This window comes from Brienomyrus brachyistius, chromosome 23 (assembly GCF_023856365.1).
Source record: "Brienomyrus brachyistius isolate T26 chromosome 23, BBRACH_0.4, whole genome shotgun sequence".
Taxonomy (NCBI): domain Eukaryota; kingdom Metazoa; phylum Chordata; class Actinopteri; order Osteoglossiformes; family Mormyridae; genus Brienomyrus; species Brienomyrus brachyistius.
The window spans coordinates 12,789,917-12,809,206 of NC_064555.1; the positions used below are offsets into that span (position 1 = coordinate 12,789,917).

At 46.5% G+C, this 19,290-nt stretch overlaps 2 protein-coding genes and 1 long non-coding RNA gene across 6 annotated transcripts; 2 read left to right on the top strand and 1 right to left on the bottom strand.

Annotated features, from left to right (window-relative positions):
- The first annotated feature begins 2,195 nt into the window (after window positions 1-2,195).
- Window positions 2,196-14,931, top strand: LOC125719429 (PHD finger protein 1-like). Of its 2 annotated transcripts, none has more exons than XM_048994189.1 (15): window positions 2,196-2,608; window positions 3,151-3,229; window positions 3,322-3,403; window positions 3,992-4,078; window positions 4,585-4,679; window positions 5,798-5,946; window positions 6,220-6,315; window positions 6,605-6,673; window positions 7,007-7,130; window positions 7,529-7,596; window positions 7,936-8,067; window positions 8,473-8,551; window positions 12,488-12,594; window positions 13,662-13,727; window positions 14,159-14,350. In XM_048994189.1, the coding sequence occupies exons 2-15, from the start codon at window positions 3,152-3,154 to the stop codon at window positions 14,169-14,171; spliced, it is 1,245 nt and encodes a 414-aa protein (XP_048850146.1). In that variant the 5' UTR covers window positions 2,196-2,608; window position 3,151; the 3' UTR covers window positions 14,172-14,350. The 2 variants fall into 2 exon arrangements, with proteins under 2 accessions (XP_048850146.1, XP_048850145.1); XM_048994188.1 differs by having other exon boundaries at window positions 2,197-2,608; window positions 14,208-14,931.
- Window positions 14,932-15,048: 117 nt separating this feature from the next.
- Window positions 15,049-17,560, top strand: LOC125719430 (uncharacterized). 2 transcript variants are annotated; one of them, XM_048994191.1, is made up of 3 exons: window positions 15,049-15,345; window positions 15,520-15,635; window positions 16,912-17,560. In XM_048994191.1, exons 1-3 carry the CDS (start codon window positions 15,095-15,097, stop codon window positions 17,427-17,429), a joined length of 885 nt encoding a protein of 294 aa, XP_048850148.1. In that variant the 5' UTR covers window positions 15,049-15,094; the 3' UTR covers window positions 17,430-17,560. The 2 variants fall into 2 exon arrangements, with proteins under 2 accessions (XP_048850148.1, XP_048850147.1); XM_048994190.1 differs by having other exon boundaries at window positions 15,049-15,635.
- Window positions 15,219-16,434, bottom strand: LOC125719431 (uncharacterized). Of its 2 annotated transcripts, none has more exons than XR_007385084.1 (3): window positions 16,361-16,434; window positions 15,752-15,838; window positions 15,219-15,258 (listed from the first exon to the last, which is right to left on the bottom strand). It is a non-coding gene; the product is annotated as an uncharacterized LOC125719431 (long non-coding RNA). The 2 variants fall into 2 exon arrangements; XR_007385085.1 differs by lacking the exon at window positions 15,219-15,258 and adding an exon at window positions 15,654-15,693.
- Window positions 17,561-19,290: the final 1,730 nt, after the last annotated feature.

Below are 19,290 nucleotides of genomic sequence, written 5' to 3' on the forward strand. Positions count from 1 at the left end.
AAAAATTAAGAATATTTAATATATGCTGTGCAGATGTGTATATACTGATCTGTGATGTGTGTGTGTTTTTTTTTTTTTTTTTTTTTTTTTTTTTTGGAAATGCAATAAAGTTTTTTATTTCCCAGACTTGCTAACATCTGATTATTTCCTCAGTCTGGATTTTTTTTTTGTTACTGAGCTTTTGTAGTCTGTATTTGCATGAAAGTTACAGGACGGCTAACGCCAATATGACTGGAAAAGACGGCGTGAACAAACGAAATAATGCCGATATCTGATCTTTGTCACACTGTGAAATCTGTCTTGAGGCAACGATTAAGTAACTTAACATCCAAGGTTCCTTTTAAGGTGAATATAAGAGTGACATCTAGTGGTCATATAAAGAGAACATCCTTATTATATTTCTCCACAGTGCCGAAACGTTCAGCAGCCTGACACAGACATTTTAGAAGCTGTTTTGCTAAGCATATGCAGTGCGGAAACAATACAATCTCATTCCTTCATGAATAATTCTTAATTTCACCTTTTTATTTCGAATGCCCCTTAAATCCTCATTGTACATAACATATACTACTTGATATTTTTCCTTCCGCCCATTTTTCACGTGACCCCAGAAATCATGGGGGTGCAGGACAAGCACACATTAAATCAGAAGTTTTCATCAGAATAAAGCATCATCAATGCATGTCATGTGCATAGCCTGTAACTATGCGTTGTAATTTAACTTTTCAGAAATAGTTTTTATTTGTAATAAGGCCTGGCTTGTATAATCCAAACGTAAAGGGTACCATTCCTTATTATACATGAGCTGCTGTCTCACGTACTATTTCATTTCATGTCTTTCAACATTTAAAAATGTCTCTTTTGAATTTTAACGAAATTGTATTTGCGCTGCATCTTACTTTTGTGAATTGCACCGTACTAAATAAAGTCATTAGTAATTAATTTACTGTCAGAATTGATTTTCATTTTGCCGTTGTTAATAGTAATAATACGATCTGCCAGCACATTACAGATGCAGCGCCATCGGGTTCTCCATCCCATACATGGTCACAGAAGATCTCTCGTGTCTCTGCTTATTTCAACACTTCACTGGTAAGTTACCTTCATTGCACTAAATTGCTTAGGTGATGTATTTTTGCAGATTTATATTTTACAGAAACAGTTCCATTCTTTGCTCAAGGGTACCACTGAAACACCTCCGGCTCAACTGGAGATTACAAGTTCAATACTCTAATCACTATACTACACCATGCCATCCGTGGTGTACCCCTTCCCGCGCCCTAACCATGTCCAGGACAAGCATTTTGCAGATGGATGGATGGATGGATGAATGGATGGATGGATGGATGGGTTAATACTACATTATGTCCATTCTTATTTCACTTCCTACATCAGTTGCAAAAAAATGCTGTCTGCAACAAAGCTGTATGTAGATTTTTGGGCTGAAAGCTGAATCCGAAACACAAGCAGCTAGTCGTATTGCTCCTGTAACAATAGCAGAATGGAGGGCAGCAGTGGTGTAGGTGAAGCCTTTCGTTGGGTCAGACTATTGGAACGTGGGTAAAATGAGCTCGTATAGAAATGGGAGTAGACCATAAGGTCTTATTGCTTGCCTTCAATGGAAGCATGCATTTAAAGTATAAAAAAAACACTTCAGGGTTAGAATACGCGCATACGTGGAAAGTGGGTGATGAGGTAATTAGGCTGATATTCGGAAGTGGGGGCATTTATGCTTCACTTAGAGTCCGATAAATTAAATTAGAGCACATCTCGTTTTTAGCAATAGTATGTTTAACAATTGTTTTACCACTTGAGACATCTTGTTCATATTCGTTTAGGGCCAGGTTTGCTGATTTTAAGTAACTAGGTATAGATTTGATAATAGTATTCATTTCAAAAATAATACACCGGAACTACTACTCGGTTTCACACCTGCATATATCTCATAGAATCCGTAATTTGTGCATCTTGGCTAAATGAACATCGGATTAAAACGTCTGTCCCATGATGGTGTTCTTGTTGTCATACTTTCTTTTAAATTTCCACTTGAAATCTTTCGTAATTCCGCATATTTAGACTCCCGATTATTCGATTTTAGCCCAAGGCGCAGTTTCCACGGAGTAACAGACAATAGTACGTATTTTTTCCACCTCCCTTCTTACTGTAGACCGAGATCAGTAAGAAGGATGTGAGGAACACCTCGCCCACTTCCCCGTCCCCGTCCCCCCTGTCTCCCTCTCTATCTCTCAGTGTTTTATGTCTGCGTCACAACAAGTCACTCGGTCGGCAGCCAGAGGCGAGGATGATGGCGTCTCTCTCGGCTTGACTCTAAGGCAAACAGGCTCGTTTTACGGTCCGGAGGAGCGAGAATTAGAGAGGGGGGGGGAACAGACGGGAGCATGACGGAACGACGCCCTGCAAGGCAGACAGACGGAGCGACTGACGGACAGACGCAGCGGCGCTGACGGGCTGATTGACGCGCTGCTCGGCACAGGCGCTGGCATACAGTGACCGAGACCGAAAACAGTGGGAAAATACATCTGGATGTTAATCTTATACCGTTACTTTGCTTCTATTTCACGAGACTGAGAGGAGTTCGACTTTTCAGGTACCGCTTTCTGAAAATGCACGGGTATCTTTTTTTGCAGAGATTTATCAATTTGTTTATTAATCTGTAATCTTTTCAGTTTGTGGTTTGTGGCATAGTTTACCGACATTTCTAATCAGCTCTGCCACGAGCTTTGCAATTGATCCAATTAGTTTTTAATTAGTTTCATATTACGGAATTTTCCTGCAGATGTTCCTCATGCAGTCTCGCAGCAACATGTTTCAAATAAAGTAAACTATATTGCAAACTTGACCATACAATAATGAGCTAGTACGTGCCGTCAGGTAAATTGGCACCTATTAAGTGTCTTCTTCGTATCCATGGACAGCCCGACAGCATGACTTAACCCTTTGCCCCTTGTCTCTAAGTCAGATGCGTATTCATATTCTGGGTTTGTCACCCCTTTGGTCTGTCGTCAGAAACTCCCTTATCGATCTGTGTGTGATCCTGCCCCTCTGAAGTAGTTCTTAAATCCCGTTTTGAGTCCTCACGTTGGTAACTGTGTCTCTTCACTTATCTTTGGACCGCTTTGTTTTTTTTAGGATGGGAGGATTGAGCGAGGGAGATGATGTGTTGGCTCGGTGGAGCGATGGTCTGCTGTACCTGGGCAATGTGAAAAGAGTGAGTCTCTTTCCGTGGCTGTATCTGCGCCCCCGTTTTCGTGTCCCTCTGGCTGTGCCCATTCTTCACCTTGGTCTCTTCCTGTTTTCCAGGTAGATGGGGTCAAACAGTGTTGCTTGGTTCGATTTGAAGATAATTCTGAATTCTGGGTGCTGAGAAAAGATATTCATTCTTGTAAGGCACTGATTGATGCGTTGTTTGATGCAATTCATATTGTTGTAAATTAAAATATGGGGGACGATTAAGATACAGGCGTCAACTTAATGTTCTTTGTAAAGATTTTCAATCTACTATAAAAGAGGCAAACCTTGAGGTCGGGTCTAAAACTAAATTAATTAAAATGACTGTAAAATATAATTTTTTCATACTGACATAGGTTGTATGTAGGCTGCCAGTTCATACGGGCGACAAGTAATCAAGTGAGTATTTAACAACACTCAGTATTTTCTGGCCGAAAGATTATACGAAAAAGTAAGCAACCAGGTAGTATTTGCCCGGAGTCAATACTAGAACCGTAATTATGTGTATAAGAGCGCCCCCTCATTTAATGCAGGTAGGTTCAGAAATGACTATTTAATGGAAATTATGTAAGGCTAAATACTAGAAAGGTCAAAGGTAGTGGAATTTGAAGGCATGCTTGGGAGGTGAATCAACCCGAGGGAAGGAATGCTTTGGAATATTCGTCACTGCTCTTCTCTTTCTCCCTGCCCCCCTTTTCTCTCTTTCCTCACCCTGTCTCTCTGTCTGTCGTTTGTTGCTCAGTTTCTGCTGGAATTGAGGGAGTTTGCTGTGTCTGTGATGCTCCACCTCTCAAAGAGCCCCTTGTAAACTGTCACAAGTGTCGCCATGGTAACAAAATACCTCACATCCTATAACATGCATAATGTAATTTAAGTGGTACTGCAGAGGGTTTGAAAAGGTTCTCAGGTGTGCTTCTGCTGCCTGGTCCTGGGAATCAGCATGTGGCATAATGAAAACATTATTACTCTATGCCAATTGTGTAATTAATTACAGTACTAGATAAACTAAACATGCTGTAGTGAATAGTGTGAATTTGATTACGTTAATGCAGAGATATTTTTCTTACCATGCAGATTGGTGCTATAGAGCCTTACAGGCCCAGATAGTTACAGAAATCTTAATTTTGGTGAGATGTGGTTCTTGTGCATGTTACCTACTGAACATAAGTCACTTTTTAAGAAAGTCAAGTAATGCGTTGTTTTAAATAATGAGCTAAAAAATCAGAATGCTTGTGAGGTTTGGCACCAAAGATCTTTTTCATACCATAGAACCTTACTACCAAACAGCATCTTGTTTTCTAATGACATGACATAACGTTCCTCTGGTCTTCGCAGGGTACCACCCTCAGTGTCATGTCCCATCTATTGAAGTTGAAGCTGACTGCAGCACCTGGATTTGCAGACAGTGTGTCTTTGCAGTTGCGACCAAGGTAACGACGTTTGGTAAACACTGTAAATATCCTGAAAATAAATGTTTTCATCCTATTGCAAGATAAAAGCTGGTACATTCCTTGGTCAATATCCCACTTTGATTGTTCAACCCTCTATACTGGGCAGGGCCCACTTTTGCCTCTGGAACCACTTCAAGTCATAAGAAGCCTTTTTAGACGCCACGGTTGTAGTAAGCTGTTAATTTTGCACTTGTCGCTTTAACAAATCTGGCCATTCTCCTCCGATCTCTCTCATTAACATGGTGTTTTCACCCATCAAACATCCGCTGACTGTTTTTTTTTTATTGTTTACTGCACCATCCTTTGTAAACTTTCAACACTGTAGTGTGTAAAACTCGCAGGATGTTACTCAGTTCCTGTAACCACCACATTTGGACCCAACAATCATAACACGCTGAAAACTGCGTAGATCAGGCGTCTCAGCCATTCTGATGCTTTGCCAAACACCAACCCTCTTGACCCTGTCTGTCAGCTGTGTGTATTAAGCCACATGATTCGCTGCTTGGAGGAGCAGCCCGTTGGCGTTAATTAGCAGGTGAACCTAATAAACCAGAAACTGATTGTAGGTTGCATTGTAACTGTAATCTAATAAAACATACAAAGTATTAGAAATAACTGTCTGAATTTTAAGAATCAGGAGCGTTAATTCACTGTTACATATTAGTTTAGTAGGTAATCAGACCATTTCAGTAACTTCTACAGACTTACCTTAAGTTATAAATCAATCCATCCATCCATCTAGCCATCCATCCATCCATCCATCTCCTAACTGCTTTTGGGCAGGGCTTGGTTGGCCTGGAGTCCGTCCCAGGCAGCATGGGGTACAAGGATGGGGTTCACCCTGGATGGGACACACACATGCATATACTTACACACATAAGTACATGGAATTATTGTGTTTCTCAAATCAGTAAACAACATTTACTAGATATTTGTTTGTTTTTTTGAGCAGTTAGATAAACCTTTAGATGAACCATAAGTAGGAATCATCTTACTTCATGCAACCAGACTGAAACTGACTTATTTTTTAGGGGTTTCTTGTCCAAAGGCCACCTGTGGACAGTGTATGGGTCATAACAGGGTTCTTTCTCTGACAGAGAGGAGGAGCGATGAAACGAGGACGCTTCGCCCGGCTCATGCAAATCATGAAGCTGCGGTTGCCCTATCAGCTATCAGAGTTAGATTGGGATCCGCAGCATCTGACCAATCAGCAACAGTGCTATTGCTACTGCGCAGGTCCTGGAGAGTGAGTGAAGTTGCAAACTTCAAAGGAATATTTGTTTTTTAAACCATGCCATTTTTCCTCTGTCACCGTGCACTGTAGGTCTTTGTGCATTGAATACAAAGCTGTAGATTTATAGCGAATCTACTTAATGTATTCGGCAGTGATTGTCCTCTGTGTTATCTCCGCTCAGATGTAGGCTGTTAGGAATGGAGTGTCAGAGAGGCTCAGGCTATCTGATGAGGCCCAGGAATCATTGGGTGTTGTTGCTGAGGCTTGGCTTGTCTTTGTCTGCAGGTGGAACCTGAAAATGTTGCAGTGCGGAGGCTGTGGCCAGTGGTTCCACGAGGCCTGCATGCAGTGCTTGACCAAACCACTGCTGTACGGAGACCGGTGAGCAACTGGCACCGAAAAGCAGCAGCGCCACTTAGCAAAACCGTTCCCTGGATACCACTGTGTAATTCCTTTAATCAGGAATACTGGGAGCTTTAGCACCTGGATGTTTCAAATGTCAGTAATGCTGGGTCACAGTTTTTATCGAAATATTAAACAAAAAAAATGCATGCTGATACAAAAACTGGACCCTGAATGCAGACTTGGCCTCCACCATATTTTAATATTTAGCTGCAGATATGTCATTGAGTTATTAAATAATATACTTATACTATTATTTTGATCGAAGGTTCTACCAGTTTGAGTGTTCGGTATGCACAAAAGGACCAGAAACCATTGAAAGGTTACCTATGAGTTGGTGAGCTGAACTTTACATTTTTCTTTAATAGGCAACATGTGTGCTGTGCTTTTAAACATCAGTGGTATTTAAATAGCCTAACATGTTACTGTTAAATACAGGTGACTGTGATTCATGTGTGCTTTCTAAGAATTATTTTCTTACATATTCTTGTTTTGTGAAAGTTTGTGTTTTTGCCAGTTCATTTGAGTTTTTGCCAGTACATTTTATATAATTACAATTTATTTTATGATTATTGTGCTATTCCTTTATTGGCACGGCACACTCTATAGCTAGGGAGGTGCGTATTTCTCTGGTGATGATGTAGTTACTATAGCAATGTGACCTTTGCAGGGTAGATTTGGCCCATTTGGTGCTGTATCACCTCTCCCTCTGCTGCAAGAGGAAATATTTTGATTTCGACCATGAAATCCTGTCCTTTGCCAACGAAAACTGGGAATCTCTGCTACTGGGCACGGTCTGGACGTCTTCTGTTAAATGAGTCATGCAGGAATCCTGTCACATGCAGCCATTATTGTTGCGACTTGTTTATTATTTATCTTTATGTTAATCTGTAATTTTAACGTTGTGCTTATTACTGTTAGTGATAGATTTGAAGGGCATTGGCAGTAAGTAAACTATAAGATGCACCTGTATTAAAGGTACCTATAATGCTTATTTCTTAAGGTGAGAATTGTCCTCGGAATCATTCACTGACTTTGTGTCATTTGGCTCGCCACACACTGCATGCTGCATTTTACACAGCAAATTAATTTTTTCAGGAGTCAGCTTTTTGTAATATTACAGTCGGCGTACGACAAAGAGCATCTTTGCAAAACCTCATCACTTTCCTCTCCGCTCGCTTTTTTCACACAGCTGTCGGATACCCCCCGACAAGACCGCTGTAAAAACCTTCTCGATGCGCTGAACTCCCATAAAGACAGGTGAGAACTGGATCCCAGTGTGTGTGCAGTGAATAAGATGCCAGAATTAGACTGGTTACTTAACTATCCTTATATATTCAGAGCCTAAACCATAGCTGAGTATATACCAGATGACATTCATAATTCGAAATCTGCAGAAAGGAGAATGCAGTTTGAAGTTTGCTTCATTTTTTGAAATCATGATTGCTTTCAGATCGATTGTGTGACAAAATATGGATTCCTGAGCCTATATTGTGAACTCATATTAGTAAACATAAAATTCATGAAAGGAGGATCACGTTTATATCCAGTCAATGAATGGAGGAGCAGCTTCACTGATTTATTCTTGTTGATGTTGAGGTTTGTGTCTGGGAAGGAGATCAAGAAGAAGAAGTGCCTGTTTGGTCTCCAGGTCCGGGCTCCGCCCCCCTTGACCTCTGACCTGTCACCCTTCATCACAGACCCGCCCCTTGGCATCTCGCCCAAGAGAAGGTGAGAGGACAGGTTTTCTGGTCAGTGTCAGGAATGTGGATGATTTACAGGCAGACTGACAAAGCACTGAGATGCCTGTGAGCTTGTAACAGCTGTTGCCTGGTAACATTTTGCAGAGGAGAATCTACATATTCTTTGGAGCTGAATGTACATGCCATGTTGTTTTTATGCCGTTTGTGTTGAAACAGAGGGGCAAGTGTTGTGAAGTTCTGCGTAAAAGGTTTGTCTAGGGGGGAACTTTTCTTGGCATTTTCTTTTAATAATTCGGGTTGTGGGCAGAAAAAAAAAACAGAGAAACTAAGAATGAATTATGGAATGCTGGATCTGGGGATAAGTATAGATATGCCCTCTGACGGGGAACGAATAGATCTGAAGGGTCATTCTGACGAGGCCCGATTCTCTCAGTCCTCTTTCAGCGCTGTGCCAGAAGGGGGCCGTGGATTCTGGGCCGAGGAAGTCCAAGCGGCACGTCAAGGAGGTGCAGGTCAGTGCTGCGGAAGGGAGCATCCTGGGACGGAATGAGTACAGGGCTTTATCCAGGCTCCCGCACTGGCCTCCTTGCTTCCCCCGGTGCCCCAGTAGCGCCATCTTCTGGGACAGCTGCTCGTCATCTCTGTGTTTGTTTTATGCGGATGTCTCTCTCTCGTATTTGTCTGTGCCTTTCTTACCAGGAGCAGCTCACTTAGCCGACCTAGCGGCCTGTCGCTCTGCTTTCCCAGCCCGGCCTGTTTAAAATGCACCATGAGCCCAGCCTCTGCTTTTGTCTAAATGCGAGACGACAGCATGGAAGTACCTGTACACATCTGGCAGCAATTTACGGTGTCCGGACTGAAGATGGACAGCCCCAGAAAGACATTTTAGGAAATTACACATACACACTGCCGCCCGACCGAGCGATTATACTCCGAGATGGGGGGACAGATGAAATCTCTTCCCATCATGCCTTGGGAAGGCATTTATTACAGAGCTACTGGGGGAAGGTATGCTAATATGTGGGCTTGGGACGTAGCCCAAGCACATTTTGCAGTCTATTATAGTTTGGCCAGGTGGTGCTGGCATTTTGACAGCACAGCATTATTAGAGCACGATGATTTAAAGGGCCGGCTCGCTTCATTGAGGTTCCTCCGGTTCACCTTCCTGGGCTTGGTCATACGGCGGTGTCGTGGAGGACATCTGGGTCGTCATGACGACGGGGCGGTGATGCCTGCGCCCTTGGCGATCGATTGTTTTGTCAGTTGCGAAATGCTTCTGCGTGATCATCCCGAAGGAGAACGTTCAGCTCCGGCTTGTAGGGAAAGAAGGGATTGGTCTCGACAGGCAGCCGTCAGGACTCTGGAAGGCGAACGATTAGCACGGAACAAAGTCACGTTCTCCTTTGCATCTGTTGTCCTCCTGCTGCGATGTGGAGTGAGATCTTGGCAGGAAATTAATGAGGGTCGACTGTCATTTTTTTGCTGCTTGTCACGTATGTAAAAACTGTCATTCTTTTGAGTTCGCTCAGTTGTGCCCCCTGGTGTCACACCTCAGTGGTGCCCCCTTCGCTCAGTGGTGCCCCCCCCACAAAGAACCACATTGATAAACCAAGAGAAAAACATGAAATTAGAGAGCCATAAGTCTCATTGTTACATATAAGGTAAACCTGTAGGAAACTTAAGTTATGAGATTAATACTTGTCAGTGGCCGTACCACCTGCAGATCAGACTGGGCAATCCATCTGAAGTTAGGCAGGTTTGGACCTGGCCAGTACTTGGATGAGAGACCAACTGGGAAAGCTGGGTTGCTGCTGGAAGAGGTGTTGGTGTGGCCAGCAGGTTAGCCCATCCTGTGGTCTGTGTGGATCCCAGTGCCCCAATGCAGTGACAGGAACAGTGTGACCAGCAGGTGAGCCCATCCTGTGGTCTGTGTGGATCGCAATGCCCCAATGCAGTGGCAGGAAAACTATGGCCAACAGATCAACCCATCCAGTGGTCTTTGTAGATCCCAATGCCCCAGTGCAGTGACAGGAACACTGTGACCAGTAGGTGAGCCCTTTCCTGTGGTCTGTGTGGATCCCAGTGACCCAGTGCAGTGAGAGGAACACTGTGACCAGCAGGTCAACCCATCCTCTGGTCTGTGTGGATCCCAGTGCCCCAGTGCAGTGACAGGGACACTGTGACCAGCAGGTTAACCCATCCTGTGGTCTGTGTGGATCCCAATTCCCCAATACAATGAGAGGAACACTGTGACCAGTGCAGTGGCAAGAACACTGTGACCAGCAGGTCAACCCATCCTGTGGTCTGTGTGGATCCCAATACCCCAGTGCAGTGACAGGGACACTGTGACCAGCAGGTCAACCCATCCTGTGGTCTGTGTGGATCCCAATGCCCCAGTGCAGTGGCAGGAACACTGTGGCCAACAGGTTAGCCCATCCTGTGGTCTCTGTCGATCCCAATGCCCCAGTGCAGTGACAGGGACACTGTGACCAGCAGGTTAGTCCATCCTGTCTTTTTTGTGGATCCCAATTCCCTAGTGCAGTAGCAGGAACACTGTGACCAGCAGGTTAGCCCATCCTGTGGTCTGTGTGGATCCCAATTCCCCAGTGCAGTGGCAGGAACACTGTGGCCAACAGGTCAACCCATCCAGTGGTCTGTGTGGATCCCAATTCCCCAGTGCAGTGAGAGGAACACTGTGACCAGCAGGTCAACCCATCCTCTGGTCTGTGTGGATCCCAATTCCCCAGTGCAGTGGCAGGAACACTGTGACCAGCAGGTCAACCCATCCTGTGGTCTGTGTGGATCCCAATTCCCCAATACAATGAGAGGAACACTGTGACCAGTGCAGTGGCAAGAACACTGTGACCAGCAGGTCAACCCATCCTGTGGTCTGTGTGGATCCCAATACCCCAGTGCAGTGACAGGGACACTGTGACCAGCAGGTCAACCCATCCTGTGGTCTGTGTGGATCCCAATGCCCCAGTGCAGTGGCAGGAACACTGTGGCCAACAGGTTAGCCCATCCTGTGGTCTCTGTCGATCCCAATGCCCCAGTGCAGTGACAGGGACACTGTGACCAGCAGGTTAGTCCATCCTGTCTTTTTTGTGGATCCCAATTCCCCAGTGCAGTGGCAGGAACACTGTGGCCAACAGGTCAACCCATCCAGTGGTCTGTGTGGATCCCAATTCCCCAGTGCAGTGAGAGGAACACTGTGACCAGCAGGTTAGCCCATCCTGTGGTCTGTGTGGATCCCAGTGCCCCAGTGCAGTGGCAGGGACACTACTTTTAAAACGGTGCTGTCTGTAAAATGAGATGCAAAATTGAGGTCCTGACCCTCTGAGGTCATAAAAGATCCCTGGGCATCTTTAGAAAGAGTAAGAGTGGCACCCCGATGCCCAGTGGCTTCCTACTGTAACCCTTTCAGATCTGGCCTCCTAATCATCCCCTATATCTAACTGGTGAATTCTGTCCTGCTCCTTCACCACCTTAGCTACTGTATGGTGAGCGTACTGGTGCAGAATGGCTGCTGTCGCATCATCCAGGTGGGGGCTCCCCATTGGTCCCGTAGAGTGCTTTGGGTGTCCTGAAAAGTGCTATATACATGTAACATTCATCCTGCTGTCTTGTAGGCCTCATATGTGACATGTAAAAAAAAAGACATGCAGAATGTACTGGAAGGCATCCCTCTCTGTATGGGGCATGGAGAAATCGGCCCGCTTTGTCGATTTGAGCGGGATCACGAATTCCTGAGAACAACAATGTGACGAGCATCATGCCTTTTAGAGGATTACAATCCTCTGTGACTCAGATGCCGAGAGGCCGCATCAGATCCAGAAAAGCAGCGTGACGCGTGTGACTGTGAGGCCCAGGGCACTCGCAATTCCTGTGTTCTGCCAGAAAAAAATGCGACGTCAACACCAGGCCGTGATCTTCAGCCAGTCTTGGTTTTATGTTCAAAACAGTGACAGCAGCACAGAAAAAGCAGTTTAATAACTGCATCTGATGACAGAATAAAATTTTAGATTCTCATATTCACGTTTGAGTGTATCTGAAGAGGGCACAATGTGTGTTTGTGTGCGTCGTAAAGCGCTGTACTATTATCATGGAGTTTAAAGATTGGAAGAGCAGTGAGCATTTTTCAAGCAATTGTCTGTTGTGACCATTTAGTGAGGCTGAGTGTTTTTCCTGTGAGGTGCTGTGTGAATAAATTCAACGATTGTGTGATGGAACAATGTTTTTGCCATTTAGAAGAATGGTTTGGGAAATGATTAAAGCAGTAGAAACCCTAGTAGTACTTTTTTCTCTTCCCGATAAGATTCAGAGTGAATACAGAGACAGGGATGCTGGGATGTTATTTGTGACATTTGCAGTATTTTAATGTGTCTGGCAAGAAGATGATGAAACTGTGGTTTGCTCATAATCAGATGCTGCTTCTCCTTCCGTTCCAGCCCAGCCCCCAAGGTGCTGGGGCCAATCCGGTTGATCTTATGTCATTTTGTCGCGTGGGCGGAACCAATCGCTTCGGCTTGAAGAGAACAGAAGATGAATTGAACGGGTTAGTAGAAAATATTGCTCTGCAAATGGGAAATAAGAAGGTGTTCATGCTGGTGATACCGGAGTGGTATGGTGGCCCATTAGGTAAACCTGTTGCTGTACATATAATAATGTTAACATGCCCGGGGGTGGGGGGGGGGGTCTTGGTCTTGGACCCCCAGAGTTTTTTTTCTCCCTAGTGAGTTTTTGGTTCCTCTCTTCTTTCTTTTTCTTTCTTTCTTTCTTTCTTTCTTTCTTTCTTTCTTTCTTTCTTTCTTTCTTTCTTTCTTTGTCTTCCCTATTCCCTGCATTGTTCTGCCTTAATGATACTGTAATATACCACAACACACCCATGTAAAGTGCCTTGGGGTGCTCTCTGTTGTGAAAGGCGCTATATAAAAATGAAACGGAACATAAGAACATACATTCACAAACGAGAGGAGGCCCTTCGGCTCACTTGGGGAGAATTTGATTAATAGCTTAAAGTTGTTAAAACCTTATCTGGCTCTGATTTAAAAGAATCCGAAGTTTTACTTTAACTACATGCTGTCTAAAGAAATGATTTTTCCTTGAATTGAATTGAATCACACTGCCAGGGTTGTGTGTTGTTCCTGTGTTTTTGTGGTGTTTTGAAGCAAACTGGTGTATCACCCATGGAGTATAATTATGTGTATATGCAGCCTGTGATGGACTGGCCCCCCCTCAAAGTGGTGCCCTAGTACTGTGCTGCTTCAGATGTGCCCCCCCAACCAGGATAACCGGCTGCATGGATGGATGTTACTGCTTTGCATGTTTTTTTAACTCTTTTTCAGCACCTCTGTGTAATTGTTTTGTATCTGCTTGTAATGTGTGGCTGCATCTGGGGCTACTTGCTTCAGGGAGGTATATCAAGATGGATGCTGAGTAGGAAAATTGAATATAATTATATTTTAAATGTTTATTTATTTCTTGTGTTTCTTATTTACTTAGTTTGCGTTGAGAAATTGGTCACAGTGGCATATTTAGCCATTCAGGGCATTTTTGTTGTTTTTAAAATGTTAGTGGTTCCGGGCGGTTAAGCCTCCCTGATCTCTCTCCCCCCCGCCTTAGATCTGCCCCCAAGCGGATGTTTGCCCTCCATCACCCCTCCTGCAACAGGCCACCGGGCCTCCCCAGGTCTCCGCACCAGAACCGACCCATTTGCATTGCTCACACGCAACTCGCATGTTTAGATTTCGCCATTAATATTCAGAGGACGCAGAACTTTTCCAGCATGATTCATATCTTTTAAGATGGTTAAAATGCTTCAATTTATTGTGTAATATGGATGGATATTGTGTGTTTTTCAGATGAAGCTCTAGGACAGTTTAAACAAATGTGAAAATGCTGGGTTAATGTTTTATGTTACCCAACACTGTCCATTATATGGTGAAATTATGTGCTGTTTGTGTACTTATCACAAGATGGTGTTTTATTAGTCAGTTTGCTGGTGCAGATAAGAGTCATGTCTCTCTCTTTCATCCTCCTCTGACCTGACAAACAGATGTTGACTGAATTCTTAGGATAGTCGAAATGCCCAGTTACAGGATGACCTTCTTATGTTCCAGGTGTTGGCCTTGAACCCGAAGCTGACCTGGCTGTGTCTTCCTCCTACAGAGTTGAGGAGTCTTGTGACCTTTCTGCAGACTGTGTCCCTGTTCCCCGGTCTGCAGTCCACCACCCTGTGCAGAAGAACGATGCGTGTGCCCCGCTCTTCCCACATGACATCATATCCCGTCCTGGTGGAGACGGAGACCAGGGACAGGGTTCTGTGCTGGAGAGGGGGCTGGGGAGCGGGGAGGCGGTGAGGATTTTGGCGAAGCGTGTCACGCTGGATGGAAAAGTGCAGTACCTGGTGGAGTGGGAAAACGTCTGCTGAGCGTCAGGGAGGGAGACACCCAGAGAGCAAAGGAGGGAACCGAAAGAGAGGAGGATAAGGTGACACAGCGGAATGTCACTCCCGTGAAAAAGACCCTAATGGGGTGATGTCACATGCGCCCCCAGTGAGCTCAGAGAACAGGAAGGTCCTTGTTTTTAAATTCAGAGGAGGCACCACGTTTACAGGAAGTGGCAGAGACGGCTGTTCTGGAAACCTGCTTCATGAACCTACATTTCTTATTCAGTTCTTTCTTGCTCACATTTGTTTTTTTTTTCCACGTCCTTTGAACTATTTTTATCTTATTTCTGAGTGGTATTCTATTACATAATGCTCCTTTGGCCCATTTTTGCTAACATCAATGATATTTTATTATCACATATTTCCTTCCATTCACTGCTTGTAGGATTTAACATTTATTCATATTGTAATTGTGTTCGCGTCTATTAAATAAATTCAAATACATTATGTTGTTGGTTTTTACAACATTTAATTCACCGTTTACATGTATACTTTAAAAATACCCATAATTCTTCCATATGGCCAGTAGCAAACATGAGATGCATGATGTGAAAGGGCAAAATGTGGGAAACGTCAGCTAGCCGGACGGCTGCGGACCTGGACGTGCATGGAGGACCACTGCGGACCTGGACGTGCATGGAGGACGGCTGCGGACCTGGAAGAGCTTGGAGGACGGCTGCGGACCTGGATGTGCATGGAGGACAGTTGCGGACCTGGAAGAGCTTGGAGGACGGCTGCGGACCTGCACGTGCATGGAGGACGGCTGCGGACCTGGACGTGCATGGAGGACGGCTGCGGGCCTGGAAGAGCATGGAGGACGGCTGCGGACCTGGAACAGCATGGAGGACGGCTGCGGACCTGGAACAGCATGGAGGACGGCTGCGGACCTGGACGTGCATGGAGGACGGCTGCGGACCTGAAAGAGCAAGGAGGACGGCTGCGGACCTGGACGTGCATGGAGGACGGCTGCGGACCTGGACGTGCATGGAGGACGGCTGCGGGCCTGGAAGAGCATGGAGGACGGCTGCGGACCCTGAGGTGCATGGAGGACGGCTGCGGACCTGGAAGAGCAAGGAGGACGGCTGCGGACCTGGAAGAGCATGGAGGACGGCTGCGGACCTGGACGTGCATGGAGGACGGCTGCGGGCCTGGAAGAGCATGGAGGACGGCTGCGGACCTGCACGTGCATGGAGGACGGCTGCGGACCTGAACGTGCATGGAGGACGGCTGCGGACCTGGACGTGCATGGAGGACGGCTGCGGACCTGCACGTGCATGGAGGACGGCTGCGGACCTGCACGTGCATGGAGGACGGCTGCGGACCTGCACGTGCATGGAGGACGGCTGCGGACCTGCACGTGCATGGAGGACGGCTGTGGGCCTGGAAGAGCATGGAGGACGGCTGCGGGCCTGGAAGAGCATGGAGGACGGCTGCGGGCCTGGAAGAGCATGGAGGACGGCTGCGGACCTGGACGTGCATGGAGGACGGCTGCGGACCTGGAAGAGCATGGAGGACGGCTGCGGACCTGGAAGAGCTTGGAGGACGGCTGCGGATCTGCACGTGCATGGAGGACGGCTGCGGACCTGGACGTGCATGGAGGACGGCTGCGGACTTGGACGTGCATGGAGGACGGCTGCGGACCTGGAAGAGCTTGGAGGACGGCTGCGGACCTGCACGTGCATGGAGGACGGCTGTGGACCTGCACGTGCATGGAGGACGGCTGCGGACCTGCACGTGCATGGAGGACGGCTGCGGGCCTAGAAGAGCTTGGAGGACGGCTGCGGACCTACACGTGCATGGAGGACGGCTGCGGACCTGGACGTGCATGGAGGACGGCTGCGTACCTGGAAGAGCTTGGAGGACGGCTGCGGACCTGCACGTGCATGGAGGACGGCTGCGGACCTGCACGTGCATGGAGGACGGCTGCGGGCCTGGAAGAGCATGGAGGACGGCTGCGGACCTGGACGTGTATGGAGGACGGCTGCGGACCTGGACGTACATGGAGGACGGCTACGGACCTGGACGTGCATGGAGGACGGCTGCGGACCTGGACGTGCATGGAGGACGGCTGCGGACCTGGACGTGCATGGAGGTCGGCTGCGGACCTGGAAAAGCATGGAGGTCGGCTGCGGACCTGGACGTGCATGGAGGACGGTTGCGGACCTGGACGTGCATGGAGGACGGCTGCGGACCTGCACGTGCATGGAGGACGGCTGCGGACCTGGACGTGCATGGAGGACGGCTGCGGACCTGGAAGAGCATGGAGGACGGCTGTGGACCTGGACGTGCATGGAGGACGGCTGCGGACCTGGACGTGCATGGAGGACGGCTGCGGACCCGGAAGAGCATGGAGGACGGCTGCGGACCTGGACGTGCATGGAGGACGGCTGCGGACTTGGACGTGCATGGAAGACGGCTGCGGACCTGGACGTGCATGGAGGACGGCTGCGGACCTGGAAGAGCATGGAGGACGGCTGCGGACCTGGACGTGCATGGAGGTCGGCTGCGGACCTGGAAAAGCATGGAGGTCGGCTGCGGACCTGGACGTGCATGGAGGACGGTTGCGGACCTGGACGTGCATGGAGGACGGCTACGGACCTGCACGTGCATGGAGGACGGCTGCGGACCTGGACGTGCATGGAGGACGGCTGCGGACCTGGAAGAGCATGGAGGACGGCTGTGGACCTGGACGTGCATGGAGGACGGCTGTGGACCTGGACGTGCATGGAGGACGGCTGCGGACCTGGACATGCATGGAGGACGGCTGCGGACCCGGAAGAGCATGGAGGACGGCTGCGGACCTGGACGTGCATGGAGGACGGCTGCGGACTTGGACGTGCATGGAAGACGGCTGCGGACCTGGACGTGCATGGAGGACGGCTGCGGACCTGGACGTGCATGGAGGACGGCTGCGGACCTGGACGTGCATGGAGGACGCCTAGCAGAGATCCTGCTGTCCTTATGCTTCAGGCACAGAGACCTTGAAAGAAAACTGCAGTGCAGCAGAAATTCCCGCCCCACTGTCAGATGCTTCATCTCAGATCAGACATTGATGGGCAGCCTCAGCCTGCTCTGTCATGTTTTGGTGGGGGGGGGGGAACAGGACCAAAAAAAATAGCAGACAGCTGGGTGTTTTCAGAACGCTTTGGATGCTAGTTCTCTGCCCATAACCCTCTATAAAATATCCTCAAGATGTTTACAGATGTAGGCACTGCAGTAAAATCAGTGTTTTTTTGGGTTATCAGGGAAAGAACAGACCAATAAAGTAGCATAAATTCACCACATTCTTCCACGTTTCCATCCCAGGGAATTGTGTAAAATTTGGCTGGCATTGTGTAGGGAAAAAAGTAAATAATAATAATATTCCCATAATATTTAAACATAGCAAGGCATGTAGGAGGTGGCTCTGAGGGCTCTGAGATTGATAAATACAAAAGACTGTGTTACTCATTTTTAATGAAAAGGAGGGTCAAGAATTCATAGCATTAATCGCCACTGTGGAAACACAGGTCACTGTTGATCTCATTCAAATTGAAACAGTGACTGGCATCACTCCAAAGTGCGAAGTGATGCATTCTTTGGCCTGAAAATCTCAGCTGAACATTGGCAGCAAGTATTATTTTTTTATCTATCTATCTATCTATCTATCTATCTATCTATCTATCTATCTATCTATCTATCTATCTATCTATCTATCTATCTATCTATCTATCTATCTATCTATCTATCTATCTATCTATCTATCTATCTATCTATCTATCTATCTATCTATCTATCTATTCATTCAAAGGTCTCATCCACCCCTCAGCATTTGTCGATGTTCTCCAGTAGCCAGCAGGGGGAGTCAAACACAGCTTGACCTTAATAGGACTAAAATGAATTCTTATAAAACTTCAGATAATCCATCCATCCATCCATCCATCCATCCATCCATTTACTGAAATCGCACATCCTATTCAGGGTCGTGAGGGGATTCTCAGCCTATAAATATCCTTAATCTTAATAGTTAAAAGCATTTTAATAATAAGATTACAAATAAAATGAACATCATTGAATGAAGATTATTTTTTATATATATATAGCTGTAATACCTTTTTACGGTTTCTCAGTGTTTCATGAACAGGAAATCATAACCGAGCTGCTGTCGGGCAGCTCCTATGAAGGACTCTGCTCAAGTAACTGGGAAAAGTGATTATTGTTATATCCTCTGCGTTTAACCCATATGTGACATTGTGACATTCCAGGGGGCAGCTAATTCAGTACCCAGGGACCAGTGCTTGGGTGTGGTACCTCACTGGTCCAGGATTCAAACCAGCCATCTTTCCATCGCAAGCGCACACCCATAACCATTACGCCACCCCTGTCACATGTTAATGCGCTTTATAGAAATTACATCTGGAAACATCTGGGGATTCAAAATTTTATAAATATTGTGAGTTGTTCTGCATAAAAAGTATAATCTGAATAAAGATTTGTAAAGGTTTATAATACAAAAGTTACAGAGAACAAAATCATTTCCTCCAATAAAGCAAAGCCAAACGATCTTCTCCACAGGGCTCGTTGTGATTTATGAATGAAGTCTCACTTCTACAGCAGAAATATATAGGTCTCTGAACTTGTGATCCCACCTCGGTAGACTGAAGTTGATGGGTTCATTAGCAATAAGCCCTTGAGGATTCAAACCAAGAACGTTTGCGGCGGCAACGGACACAAACTAGCCATCAGAGCACCTGAAGAGACCCAGTGCAAGAGAACGGAAGTACAAACACTGGAAAAAGAGGACAGCAGCTCAGACCTTCGTTA

Coding starts and splice junctions, on each gene's coding strand:
- LOC125719429 (XM_048994188.1), top strand. CDS start 3,152: ATGGGAGGATTGAGCGAGGGAGATGATGTGTTGGCTCGGTGGAGCGAT. Junction 6,674..7,006: donor GAAAGGTTACCTATGAGTTG/GTGAGCTGAACT, acceptor TGACCTTTGCAG/GGTAGATTTGGCCCATTTGG. Junction 8,068..8,472: donor GGCATCTCGCCCAAGAGAAG/GTGAGAGGACAG, acceptor CGATTCTCTCAG/TCCTCTTTCAGCGCTGTGCC.
- LOC125719430 (XM_048994190.1), top strand. CDS start 15,095: ATGGAGGACCACTGCGGACCTGGACGTGCATGGAGGACGGCTGCGGAC. Junction 15,636..16,911: donor CATGGAGGACGGCTGCGGGC/CTGGAAGAGCAT, acceptor ACGGCTGCGGAC/CTGGACGTGCATGGAGGACG.